The sequence below is a fragment of the Sporobolomyces salmoneus genome (assembly GCF_050403485.1).
Source record: "Sporobolomyces salmoneus JCM6883 DNA, S_salmoneus_JCM6883_v1_ctg14, whole genome shotgun sequence".
Lineage (NCBI taxonomy): Eukaryota > Fungi > Basidiomycota > Microbotryomycetes > Sporidiobolales > Sporidiobolaceae > Sporobolomyces > Sporobolomyces salmoneus.
In genome coordinates, this window is record NW_027481149.1 from 26,152 (window position 1) to 38,336 (window position 12,185).

At 50.6% G+C, this 12,185-nt stretch overlaps 7 protein-coding genes across 7 annotated transcripts; 3 read left to right on the top strand and 4 right to left on the bottom strand.

The window, feature by feature from the left end:
* Positions 1 to 28: 28 nt before the first annotated feature.
* On the top strand, positions 29 to 1,770 carry JCM6883_000355 (uncharacterized protein; the record flags this gene model as incomplete). Its single annotated transcript, XM_076631017.1, has 3 exons — positions 29 to 581; positions 646 to 1,045; positions 1,110 to 1,770. 3 exons carry the CDS (start codon positions 29 to 31, stop codon positions 1,768 to 1,770), a joined length of 1,614 nt encoding a protein of 537 aa, XP_076488885.1.
* A 652-nt stretch (positions 1,771 to 2,422) lies between these two features.
* Positions 2,423 to 2,874, bottom strand: SDH8 (Sdh8p; the record flags this gene model as incomplete). Its single annotated transcript, XM_076631018.1, has 2 exons — positions 2,423 to 2,460; positions 2,532 to 2,874. 2 exons carry the CDS (start codon positions 2,872 to 2,874, stop codon positions 2,423 to 2,425), a joined length of 381 nt encoding a protein of 126 aa, XP_076488886.1.
* A 158-nt stretch (positions 2,875 to 3,032) lies between these two features.
* On the bottom strand, positions 3,033 to 4,062 carry JCM6883_000357 (uncharacterized protein; the record flags this gene model as incomplete). The annotated part of the gene is made up of 3 exons (XM_076631019.1): positions 3,033 to 3,404; positions 3,463 to 3,670; positions 3,743 to 4,062. The coding sequence occupies 3 exons, from the start codon at positions 4,060 to 4,062 to the stop codon at positions 3,033 to 3,035; spliced, it is 900 nt and encodes a 299-aa protein (XP_076488887.1).
* Positions 4,063 to 5,306: 1,244 nt separating this feature from the next.
* On the top strand, positions 5,307 to 6,160 carry JCM6883_000358 (uncharacterized protein; the record flags this gene model as incomplete). The annotated part of the gene is made up of 5 exons (XM_076631020.1): positions 5,307 to 5,413; positions 5,481 to 5,739; positions 5,809 to 5,850; positions 5,919 to 5,954; positions 6,044 to 6,160. The coding sequence occupies 5 exons, from the start codon at positions 5,307 to 5,309 to the stop codon at positions 6,158 to 6,160; spliced, it is 561 nt and encodes a 186-aa protein (XP_076488888.1).
* Positions 6,161 to 6,504: 344 nt separating this feature from the next.
* JCM6883_000359 (uncharacterized protein) lies at positions 6,505 to 9,121 on the bottom strand (the record flags this gene model as incomplete). The annotated part of the gene is made up of 9 exons (XM_076631021.1): positions 6,505 to 6,591; positions 6,658 to 6,731; positions 6,811 to 6,981; positions 7,048 to 7,402; positions 7,468 to 7,580; positions 7,678 to 7,767; positions 7,837 to 7,954; positions 8,033 to 8,113; positions 8,189 to 9,121. 9 exons carry the CDS (start codon positions 9,119 to 9,121, stop codon positions 6,505 to 6,507), a joined length of 2,022 nt encoding a protein of 673 aa, XP_076488889.1.
* Positions 9,122 to 9,447: 326 nt separating this feature from the next.
* Positions 9,448 to 10,376, bottom strand: MRT4 (ribosome assembly factor MRT4; the record flags this gene model as incomplete). Its single annotated transcript, XM_076631022.1, has 4 exons — positions 9,448 to 9,549; positions 9,641 to 9,831; positions 9,895 to 10,030; positions 10,095 to 10,376. 4 exons carry the CDS (start codon positions 10,374 to 10,376, stop codon positions 9,448 to 9,450), a joined length of 711 nt encoding a protein of 236 aa, XP_076488890.1.
* A 227-nt stretch (positions 10,377 to 10,603) lies between these two features.
* On the top strand, positions 10,604 to 11,983 carry LIA1 (deoxyhypusine monooxygenase; the record flags this gene model as incomplete). Its single annotated transcript, XM_076631023.1, has 6 exons — positions 10,604 to 10,754; positions 10,821 to 10,942; positions 11,027 to 11,184; positions 11,259 to 11,501; positions 11,587 to 11,812; positions 11,912 to 11,983. The coding sequence occupies 6 exons, from the start codon at positions 10,604 to 10,606 to the stop codon at positions 11,981 to 11,983; spliced, it is 972 nt and encodes a 323-aa protein (XP_076488891.1).
* Between the last annotated feature and the right edge of the window lie 202 nt (positions 11,984 to 12,185).

The window sequence follows — 12,185 nt, forward strand, 5'->3', positions numbered from 1 at the left end:
GAGCATCCAAGCAGCAATCCTCGCGAAAATGGCGCTCACCTCCTCCAGTTCGCTGAGGTTAAACTCGACGAGTTCATCTTCATCTTCGGAATTCATTCAATTCACCGCAACGATGCGACTACCGATCCCACCCGTCTTCAGTACGAGTAGTAACGGGAACCAAGACCCTCACGCTGATGGAGGAATGGAAGGAGTGAAAGAAGTTCTCGCAGGTTGGGTCATGCGATATCTACCTCCTCTACATGCCGTCGTCTTGTCGTTCGAACCTAATCCGAGGTTCTTACATCCCGAGGCGTTGTTCGATGTCGAGGCGTGTCCGTTCGAAACCCTCAATGATCCTTCAACTCTCGTCAAAAACCCTCTACTCGATTTAAAGACAAAGACTACAACAGCAACAAATGGCAAGCTTTCGAATGGGACAACAACAGTGGAAGAGCTAGAAGAGGAAGAGAAACGGAAACTAGAGGCGGGAGAATTAGTGAGATTGAAGACATTACCAATGATTGATGGTTCGGGATTCACTCTCGCCGACGTCGAATGGAAAGGACTCGGTTGGAGACCACAAGTAGGCATGAAACTTGGTACATCCTCTGCACTGCCTCTCCTCCGATCGCCTACATGCTGATCCTCGTTTCGTTTATCAAGTCGGCACACCAACTCTTTCTACATCATCTCACGTTTCCCTCCTCCTTCACAACCTCTTCAACGCCTCGATTCCTTCCTCCCATATCCCTCAAGATCAATTCGAATTCGATCCTCTTTGTCCCGTTCCTTCTATCGTCTTGGAACGTCGTCAACAACAACCGAAACCTCAGAAGAGCGTCGAGGAATTAGAACACGCGGCGAAGAAAGCGAAACGAGAAGCATTGGGAATCGAAGGTGATGACGATAACGAGGAGGATAGTGATGCTGAAGAGGATGAGAAGATGCAGGAAGAGGAGGAGGAGGAAGAAGAGGCATTTGAAGAACAGGGTTGGTGGGTAGATAAGAAAACTCGTCAACCTTTGGGCGGTTCACAAGGTAGAGTCGAGTTCACTCTCGTAGCGTATGTCTCTCGCACACTTATTCCGTCTCTCAAGCTCGCACTGACCTCGTTCGTCGTCGGGCAGACTTTCAACCTCGAACTCTCTCTTATCCTGTACCGGTTCCCTCCTCTCTGATCCCTTCACTCCCGCCGCTCTCGCTTCCCTCTCCGACCCCTCCTCCTCCTCTTCAGAGAACAACTCCTCCCTCGCTCTCCTCCAAGCCCAAACGATCCGTTCCGGTCATTCTCAAACCCAAAACGGTCCTCTCGCAGCCGATTCCGACTCCGACGGTGATTCATCCGATTCGTCCGACAGTGAAGGGGAAGGAGAAGCCGCAAGTGGAGACGACGACGATGGAGTAGGAACTGGGGTCCCAATCCATCAAGGAGCTCCTTCTAAAGTCGAAGATCCTTCTAAATCCGACCCCGACTCTTCTTCGGACGATTCCTCGGATGACAGCGACAGCAGTAGTGAGAGTGGAAGCGAAGCGTCGAGTAGAAGTCCAACCCCTGAACCTGAGAAGGAACCGGTACCGGAAACGAAAGGGAAGAAAACTAAGGCCGAGAAGAAAGGGAAACCTCCTAGAGTTGGGAAATCGAAGGTTGAGACGAAAGTAGTCGTCGAGGAGGAGGAGGTAGTTGGAGCTGAAGAGGAGAAGAAGAAGAAGAAGGAGAAGAAACGGAAAGAGGTGGAGAGTCCGGAAAAGGGAGCGGAGAGGAAGAGTAAGAAATCGAGAAAGGCATGATCTAGAAGCGTTCGAGGGGCGTTCGAGGGGATGTAACATCTGATATAGAACAGCTCGCGCTGTCCTTTTCGCATGGACCGTGTGAGGTTGAATCGAGAGGTGAGAGAAGCTAGTTGAATGTTCGAAAATCGACAATTACGCTTTCAGAATCTCCAGCGCCTTTCCGCTTCAAGCTCAAGCTCAAGTTGGATCGCAACCTGAATGATCATCAACGCTTGTTCGTCAACGACTCCACCCTCTGAGCAATCCTCATCGAGCACTTCAACCAACGGGATTCTTGGGTTTTCAGGCTCGAGAGTGCTTTTCTTCTCTCGCCGTTATCAAAGTCCAGTCGCTGCTGATCTAACGCTTTGGTGCCGTGCTGTCTATGTCTCCTCGACCCGTGCGTTCGCGGTTGTCATCTAAACTGACGTTTCGCGGCAAGAACTCGGAACTCGATCGCATGATGCCGAGAGATATCAGCAGGACCTCTCCGGTTGTTGTTTGTCTCGATAGCTTGTCGTCTCAGGACGACTGGCGACGTTGAAGAAGAGAAGGAGTAATTGAATCGAAGAACGATGAAGCTGATTCGATCGCGTGAGACGAAGCAACCCGAGTGCGTTTCCAGACAAACCTTGTCTTCCCTTCCCTGCAACTCGAAAGTCCTACAATCCTAGAAATCTGTCACTTTTCCTCCATAACTCCAATCGCCTGATCGTGAAGAAAGTCAAACGAGGGAATGAGCGGCAATCGACGAGAACGAAAGTGAGAGGTCGACTCACCATGCTGCAGAGGTTCATTCTTTGGTCCGCCAACTTCACCCGTTTCTGGATTCTTATCCCCCTCGAACTTTGCCTTTGGTTTCGCTCGATAATCGGGATGTAACTCCAACTCTCCTTCTTCTGGTTGCGCGAGCCCTTCTGTTCCCGCTATCGGTTTACTCGCCGGTGCGTTCTGTCGGCGGATGAGTTCTTCGAATTCTCGTTGTTGTTGAGGCGGTAACGGAGGAGGGGAGGGACGGTTGAAGGAGGCGAGGAGAGGGGAGGAGAAAGTGGCGAACGATCGGGAGCGTTGGCAGGTGCAAGGGAGTCTCGAGAAAGTGGATCTGAGTAGTGGCGATGTCATCTTGCTGGAAGGTGAAGTGTGGGAGGAAGAACGTCGATCGGGGAGTTCAGGAAACGGATCTCATCATTTTGACCCCTGTCTTGCATGCGCTCTCTCTCTCTTACGACGTTCTCACTCTCCAGAATCGGCAAATACAGTACAATCGCTACGGAACGAACTCAAAAATACCCCGGGCACAACCTGACCCTATTCTGAAGTCTCTCGTGGCTCATCCACTCACTCGCAACATCACCCATCACGTCACTGAACGCAACGCTGAGGATACGCTCGTCTCCTGCCCTCCAGTCATCCTCGTGTTTAGGAACAGCTGGCGACAGGTCAGCGATGCGCCATCGTTTCGGTTTCGGAGGCAAGGCTGGACCGGGCACTTTTTCGTCTTTCTTCAAGCATTCTCCAAAGTCGAGGAAGACGATGTGGGGGTCGCCGTTCGAGCTCTCTGTCGCGAGTATGAGGATATCGGACGGCTCCGACCTGAAATGGATGATCTCTCGGTCTTGGAGTCTTCGTTGGGTGAGAAAGGCGTTCAAGATCTAGGCGAATGTTCCGTTAGCTTCGGCGTCAATAGACTCGAGACCACGGGAGACTCACAAGCGCATCTACTGCCTCGACACCCGGCTCTCCGTACTCGGCGACATTCGATCCGACGCAATGTGCGATGGTTTGAGCGACATGCGGTTCCGAAAGATCTTCGAGCAAGATTCCAATCACTTCTTCTCCCCAGGGCATTCTGAAGCGATAGAACCCATAGCACCACGGTACGTCTACTCCCTGAGCCGAGTCGCGGAAAGCGGCGTAGCTGATAGCATCGGGAAACAAAGTCAGAGTTTTGCGTTCCTGAGCGAATTTCGACGAGAGAAGCGACACTCACGCTTGGGCTTCCCTCCTTGCGATCTCTACCGCAGGTTTCCATCTGTACTTTCCGAGGAGATGTGGAGTATCTTGAGGGAAGGGGAAAAGAGATTGTACGAGGAATTTGGCGACGATCGTTCCAAGCGTCTTGCCGTTTACTTGTACATCGCACGTCCAGACCTGGGACCAGTGATCCTCCTTGCCTTGAATCTCCTTGATAAGGGTGAGTTCGAGACCGAGTCCGTCCCGCGCTTGACCAAGGGCTCGTAGAAGATCGCTGTTCAAAGGTCGTAGGGGATTGGGGGAATTGTACGAAGTCGACGAGGATCGATGTATCATTGCTGTACTCTCGGGATGGAGGTTGGAAGACTCGAAGGGGAGTGTCGTGTCAAGGGAGCCGAGCGGGATTTCAAGGGCGACTTCTCGTCGGCGGCGAAGAAGCGAGAGTTGTTCCTCATTTGGGACTGACGTGAAGTAAGGCGGCAGCTCTTGCGAGAACAGGCTGGTCGTCATCGTCGACGAGGCGGGTGGAGGAGAAAGAAGACCACCGACGCTCAATCTCATTGAAGCTCGCGCTCGAGCCATCTCAACGAGATCCGAGCGGATCGTCTTCCTCGCGTACCGAGGCCGAGCCTGAGCCATAGACTTCCCGTCTCATCGTTGTCTCTCCGCCTGCCTGCAGCAAGGGTACGATGTGGCTCGTCGATCGCCTCGTCCATGGTGATACGCGCAAGTTCAATCCGTTCGTTCCTCGACAGCGACAACCTCATAAACGACCTTTAGTCTTCCATGACCTGAGCAAGAAAGAACTGAGCCAGTTGTTCCGAAGGCGGCGTCTGGTCACGGCTCACTTCGCGATACCGGTCTCCCAAGCTCCCGAATCGTCTTTCGTGAGCTTCGCTTCTTCCTCGGGAACAGACACTGGACTAACTACCTCTCAAGCAGTGGTCGGTCTCGCACATGTTACGGGAGAAGCTCGTAAGATGTCCAGCCTTGAAGGTAGGAAAACCAGTCGGCAACAGTTCAGCGCTCTCGAGAACCTTCAAGGAAGCGACACGCAGGCGACAAATGTGGACTCATCATCACCCACCTGCGCTGGGTCATACATTCATCTCCTCCCTGTACGAGAATGAGTCGTCGCGAATCACCTATACACCCCAGATCCGAAAGTTGTTGGAAAGCGAAGGGGACGTTGGGTGAGTCAGCGATCGACGCCCTCTTTCTCTCGACGAAGCTGACAGGGAGCTGTATAGCGACGCTTTGACTATCAACGTACTGCTACCTGCTGTCCTCCTCCTCAACAAGCTCATTGCGCCTCAATATCGAGAGTTTTTCTTTGTCGCGATTCAGCATCAAACGAGTTACACCTCTGACACGTCTGAATGTGAGTCTCTCTGTCGCAGAGTCTGTCAAGGAGACAACACTTATTCTGCATTTTCAGCCATTTTCATTGATCATTCGATCGTCCTGCTCGATCGACGAGGATTCTCTTCGAAGGCTTCGAAAAGAAACGCAAAAAGAGACAGAGTTTACTTGCTCATTGTGGAAGAGAAGGTGAGCCTCCCCAAACGTCAAAGTCAACTATGCTCATGCTTCGACATCACCAGAAAGCGGGCTACGTACGGCCTCAGGGGTGGGATACCTCGTTCGACGAAGAAAACGTAACCTCTCTAGTCCCGCAAGGTCTCATGTGAGCTCGTTCTCTGTCCATGTCAAGCGAATCCTCCTGAGTGATGATGAAGCTCCCCGGCTTTCAGGTATGCTCATTTGTATGACTGTCGACGAGTTCTCTTCTCCGACTACGAGAACGGAGTGGCGCTGTACATCGAGGAAGATAAGAGTCAGGAAGAAGAACTCGCATTCACGGTCGCATCTCACGAGTGTCACGGACCGCGAGGTGGCCCCAATGTCGACACAGCCGCCGTCTTGAACGATCCAGTCAATCTTGGATTACGAAGTACGACTGCATTCCTCGGAGTGTGTGCCCTCAACGAGCTTGGAGTTCTTGATTACGGTGTGAGCTGAGCTTCTCCCTTCTGTTTACCGAGAGTTGGACGTTTGACTGATGAAGAGTCGAGCAATTAGCAAGTTCCGTTTCCTGCGAAACATCAAATATCATCGTTAGATGTGAGTCAACAACGCTCGAAGCTTGCAATATGACTGACGAGCTCACCTGAGCTCCCGGTCTGACGTAGGCGAGGCTGGAAGCCATTCGTATCCTCGAACCTCCCGTTCGTAGCATCTTTCCCTCCTCTCCCGCCCCTTGTCCTCCTTCTTCTCGGACGATCGGCTGATAGCTCGTATACATCTCACTCTGCAGGGACCCGAGCCTCAACCAGAAGCAGCGCCAACCCTCAAGACGTTCAAGTTTCACCACCCGCCTCCTCCCAATGAACGACCGAAACGCGCAACTCGAGGATCAGGCCGATCAGGCTAGGATCGCACGACTTGTCGGAAGTCGGAAGGGAGAAGGAGAGGGGTCGTCGCTGCCGTTGCCGGATCGAGTTCGGAGCGTTTTGACAAAGGGGAAAAAGATCAGCGATTTTCGAGTGAACTGAACTCGATACTTTTTCTTCCAGAATCCCGGCTTGTTTCGTGAAAGGGAGGAGAGACATCTAAATTGCGCGATTCGAGAAGAAAGGTTAACGTAGAGACAGAACTTGAGTACAACGACAAGAAAAGAAGAGGAGAAAGAGAAAGAGAAAGAGAGAGAGAAAAGAAAGCTCGGGTTGACGTCGACGAGACTGCTCGTCGTTGATTCCATTCGCTCGTGAGAACCAATCAATCGTGACTAGGTCGAGTCGGACGATCCGAATTGAAGACCTCCGGATAATCATCTTGCATCCAAGGACGATCCGTCGCCGAGTACTGCTCACATCCAGACTTCGATTCAGCTGCCGTTTGAATAGAGAGACGATGGGAGAGAGAACTCACGCGAACTAGGGGTCGTTTATAGCTAACCAATTCATTCGCTCGCTTCTCGAAATCGTCTTTCGTAGTAGCTCGAACTGCGCGCGTCCCATCACACCATATCCGTCAATCGATCGATCAAGAGAGAGACAGACATGAGAGTAGAGAGGGACTGACTAGGTAAAAGAACTCCCAACTCGTAGTTATTGATCGCCAATTGTTTTCCCCCTTGACCATCTTGAAGGTTTCCCCATGCGGAAGGAGTCATATTGTGAGATCCTACATAGACGTAGCCCTCGTAGATTGGCGATTCAGCATCTTTTGAATCGATGATGTGCGTTGCCAAGACTGCTCGACGCAAAACATCATCAGTCTCGACGACGACGAGAGCTTGGGACCCCAAAGAAGACTTACTCATCTTTGTGTGAGCGGCAATCCTATCCCTCTTACTCTTCCCCCTAAAGAACAATTCCCTACAAAACCCTTTCGCATTCCAAGTCGTTTTCGGACAAAAAATCGTTCCCCCTCCCGCTACCCCCAATTCCGTACTGAGCATTTCTTCGTTCGTAGGGAAGACGATCTTGAGGGGTAACTTGTAGTAATTGAACGAATGTCCTTTTGGAACGTTCGGAGAGTGAGGATAGAGAGGAGAAGTTTTCGAGGAAGGGCGATGGAGGGAATGGGTGAAGTAGGAAGTAGGGTGGATGCCGGAACAGGAGGAGAGGAATTGGATCAACCAGGTTGGAGTGTATTTACCGATTGAGGAACCCTGAACAGACCGAGGCGAACGAGATTGAGCCGACGATCTACGAGAGGAGAGAGCGAGAGACGTACAGTAGCTTCAATCTCCCATTTCCCACCTTTCTGGAAACCCAACCCAGCAACACCTTTCGCTAAACTCGCCAATCCTCCTCCGGCATCAAACTTTTCCGGATCCGTGTATTTCCCTACCCGTAGGGGGCGCGAAATGAAGCGATCGAGGAAAGCTCACGGTCAGAGAGCGAGCGAACGCAAGAGAAGAATCAGGGAACGAGGAGAACTCACCTTGTAAAGAATGAACTAATCTCACTTGATCAGATTTCGAGAAATCGTACTGATTGAAATTCCGTAGAAACCCATTCGGAGCACCTAGTTCTGTACATCGAGACCTTTGGCAATCAGTCGTCTTGTCGTGGCGCTGAAAGTAGAATCGGTTCAACGCACTCGAGAGAACTTGAATGAAATTCCTGGAGAATTGAGTCAGAGTAGGGTTCTGAAATGGAGATGCGTTCTCGGTTGATTGGGACTCTTTGCGTAAGGGGAAATCGTGGACGTAGAAAGCCTATCAACGTAAGGAGACGTCAGAGAGGGTCAAAGGAGAAACAAGGAACAAAGCTCAACGAGAGAAAGAGTGACTTACGTTATCGATGATTCTCCAATCATAGGGAATCGCATTCGCCGTAGGAATCACGATTCGACAAAAATCATCATGGAAGTAAACCTGTGGACGCGGACTCCTTCCATCAACAGTCATCCATCAACAGTCATCTCGATGGAAAAAAGCTCGACAACCCACAAGTAATTTCGTATGCATACAACCCTTGAACCCCTTCCACCCCATCTCCATCTCCTTCGGAACCGCCCTCCAAACCTCCTTCTTCCTCCCCAATTCACTCGCCCAATCCTTCGAACTGATCTTCGCTAAATTTTCTGGAATCTCGTCCCCGGGTTGTCTAGGCATGATTAGGAGCGTGGGGAGAACGTCGGGGAAATGGGAGAGAACCCAGTCGATGTCCCAGCAGAAGGAGGAGACTATCGCGGATTTGAGAGTTGAAGGGGGACCGATGAGGGAAGAAAAAGAGAGTGAGGACGGAGAGAAAGAGGAGGAGGAAGGAGGTTCGGGATGGAGACGGTTGAAGACTCGTCGGATTGAACCGTTCCAGTAGCGCAGGGAGTGGTTCGGATCGTAAGGGTGAGAAGAGGAGGAAGAAGCGGAAGGAAGTGAATTTTGAAAACTCGAAGTCGAACTCGAAGTTGAAGCATCATCTGACTGTAAATCTGAAAGAGTAGCGATCCTAGGTCGCTTATTGCTGCTACTACTTGCACTGCTCGTCCATCTGACGGTCGTCGTGGCTGCAGTTCCTCCTCCGAGTCTCGAAACCCTCTCCAATCTCTCCTTCTCCATCTGTGCTCTACTCATCCCGCCCAGAGCGTTCCCGCTGCCTTCCTCTTTCGCTCCCTTGTCCGGCGCACTCGCTCGAAGTTGGTATTCGGGTGATTGGGAGAGTTCAATGACCAGGCTTCTCTTGACTTCTTTCAAACTCTCCTGAATCGCCCGTTCCAGATCCAGATCTTCCTGTGAGACTTCTGGTCGTGCTAAGGACGCGTTGTTGCTGCTCGATGCGACGGGTTGTCGGTGAGATGGAGGCGGAGAGAAATGCTCATCATCGTCAGAGTCGTCGGAGAGGACGATGGTTTCGATAGGTCGTTTCTTGTTCCTGTCTGACATCAACGCGCAGCGAGCGATCCGGAGAGGGGTGGTGAGAGGGAGAAGGAGAAGGAGAAAATATGATTTTGACTTTGAAACTTCGGATCATCACAATTTTCGCGCGCAAAGTCAACTCTCTCACACTTGACCGCACCATAACAAGGGTGTCTAGAAAGCAATGTTACAACGACGAGCACCGAGAGAAGGAAGCCCGCGAGAATGACAAAGTAAACGCAAAGCATCAGAATGCAAAACCCGATTTACCTTCAAGCTCTCCCCGTCCGAGTGCCGCTGTAATTGATCGTACATAATCTTACAACCCGCGACATGCTCCACAGTCTATTGATCTACTCTTCTTTCTCCTCCTCGGCATCCATCGATTCCGCAACCGAACCTCCAGCAATCGATCCATCCGTCAAATGAATCCCCAATAACGGAATCATTTGGAACTAATTCAACCCCAAATCACCCATTCATCAGTTCACAATCACTCACTCAAAGCACAGAAGAGGAAGGGAGGGAAGGAGAGAGATAACGCACAGTAGCGAAAGTTTTCCCAAACAATTTCAACAAATTCACCTGGTTCGGATTCAGGGTATCTCCTTTCTTACAGACCGTATGCGGCGTCAACAAGGTCGGTACACCTTTCATCAAGGAGGTTGAGAGTCCGAGTTTGCGGAATTGAGGTTCGAGGGAATGGGGGGCTAGGTCTTCGTTGATTTTGATAGGTCCTACATCGTTCTCGAAGGGTCAGTATCGATCAGGAGAGAGGAGAAGGAAGAGGAGAGATGTACCTTCGGGAAGGGAGAAAGATTCAGAAACGACGTTGCCGGTACGAGCGAAATCTTGTTTTTTGAACGATTCGAACCATTCCAAAACGACTTCGGGGGATTCATCCGTGAATAATAATCCTCGGTTACCTTCCAACATCTACATCATCTTTCACAAGAATCAGCACCCAAACACTGCTCCGAGACAGTGAAAGTGGACTTACGTTTGCGATTTTCGAAACTCCCAATCTACATTCCTCTTCCTTGTTACTGCCCAAACCTTTCCTCATAACCGCGTTCCTCCCTAAAAAGATCTTGCTACCTTTCCAAGCGGCCCTAACTTCTTGTAACAAGTTGTTTCGCATGTGTTCAACTTGGAACACCCAAATGTAATTGAATTGATCCGCTGATTCTCGTACGGAATCGATTAAAGCCGATTTCACTTCTCGTCCCTTTTTCTTAACTTCGGTGAGTGCTACTACTTTGTCGCGTTTCGAACGGGGCATGGTGAGGAAGTGGAAGAATTGAAAGTTGAAAGAGTGAAGAGAGAGGGAAGCTGGAGTCGGAACTGGCTAGGGCGGTGGGCTGGGCTGGTTGTTTGGACTACTGAGTAGGTCGAACTGGTAGTAAAGGTAATAGTAAGAGAGCAAGAGTAGAAGAGGAGAGAATCTTCATCTCTGAACTTTTTTCTCAACTCGAACCTCTGCCTCACACCGCCTCCCTATTTACGACCATGGTTCAACAGCACAACGAAGAAGAAGATATCTACACTCCTCTCGATCGCTTACTCAATTCAGCCGAAACTCCCCTCGCTCAAAGGTTTCGAGCTCTCTTTACTTTGAAATCCCTTGGAGGTCCTCGTGCGATCGAGATCATCGCCAAAGGTGCGTTCCATGACTCTCTATAATCACTTACGCTCGAGCTGATTAGGCAGAACTGCGGGAGGACAGGCTTCGATGGAGAAAGTGCATTGTTGGGTCATGAATTGGCTTATTGTTTGGGACAATTGAAGGATACTACCGCTTTACCCATCTTGACAAAGGTATTGAGAGATCAAAACGAACATATCATGGTCAGACACGAGGTCAGTATCGGCGCCTTTCCACTTGAACCAGAACATTGAAAACTGAGTGAAAGGCGTTCAATGAACTGACAGGCAGCTGAAGCGATGGGAGCTATTGGAGACTCAGCAGCGTTAGAAGTACTAAGAGAACACCTCAATCACCCGGAAGCAGCGATCAGGGAAACTTGTGAGATCGCAGTCGATAAAATCGAATTCGACAATTCTGAAGAAGGGAAACTACAAGCTGCCAAGTGAGTCTCTCTCTGTCTCCCTTCCTCCCTCTTCGTAATTGCCATCAACTGACACTCCTGACCACTCGTCGTAGTCAATACCCCTGTATCGACCCCGCTCCCGCAAGTCATTCACCTCTCGTTTCCGCCGCTCATTCCGCCGCTCTCCCTTCCTCTTCCACCCCTGCCTCAATCCCCGAACTAGAAAAGATCTTACTCGATACGAAACTACCGTTATTTGAGAGGTATCGAGCAATGTTTGCTTTGAGGAACGATGGATCTCGAGAAGCAGTTCTCGCTTTAGCTCGAGGATTCGAGGATTCTTCCGCTCTATTCCGGTTCGTCCCATTCTTTCCCTCTTTCCCTCCCGGTCCGTTCCCCTTTCCTGCCAGACTGACTTAACACTCGCGCGAACGTGGATAGACATGAGATCGCTTTCGTATTCGGTCAACTCTCCTCGCCTCATTCCGTCCCCTCCTTGATTTCCGTTCTCCAACGCCCCCAAGAGGAAGATATGGTACGACATGAAGCGGCAGAAGCACTTGGAGGGATCGCGACGGACGAGTGTTTACCGATTTTGAAAGAGTTTGCGAAAAGGGAAGACGTACCGAGAGTCGTTAGGGAGAGTTGTGAGGTCGCTTTGGATATGGTGAGTTTGCTCTGTTCTCTCTTTTAATGGCTGTCGTCATCTTTGAGGAGAGGAGAAGAGAATGAGCATGAGCTGATGGAAGATGAGTTGACAATGCAGTACGAATACGAAAGATCGAACGAATTCGTACCTCTACCTTCAGCTGCTCCCGCCACTACTGTCGAAGCTTAGATAGCACCTCGATATACTGCTACTCCTGTTCCCTCTGCTTCTACCTCTGTCGTTCTTGTAAACTTTGCATCCTTTCTTCGCAGTTTTCCTTTTTCTCCCTTCTTCGCTTTTCATCGTTTTTTGTCTGCCCTCGGTCCCCGCTTGAAATTATCCGTATATCTCACTCTGTGGATGACCTTGTCAGCGATTTTCCGCTCAAGAG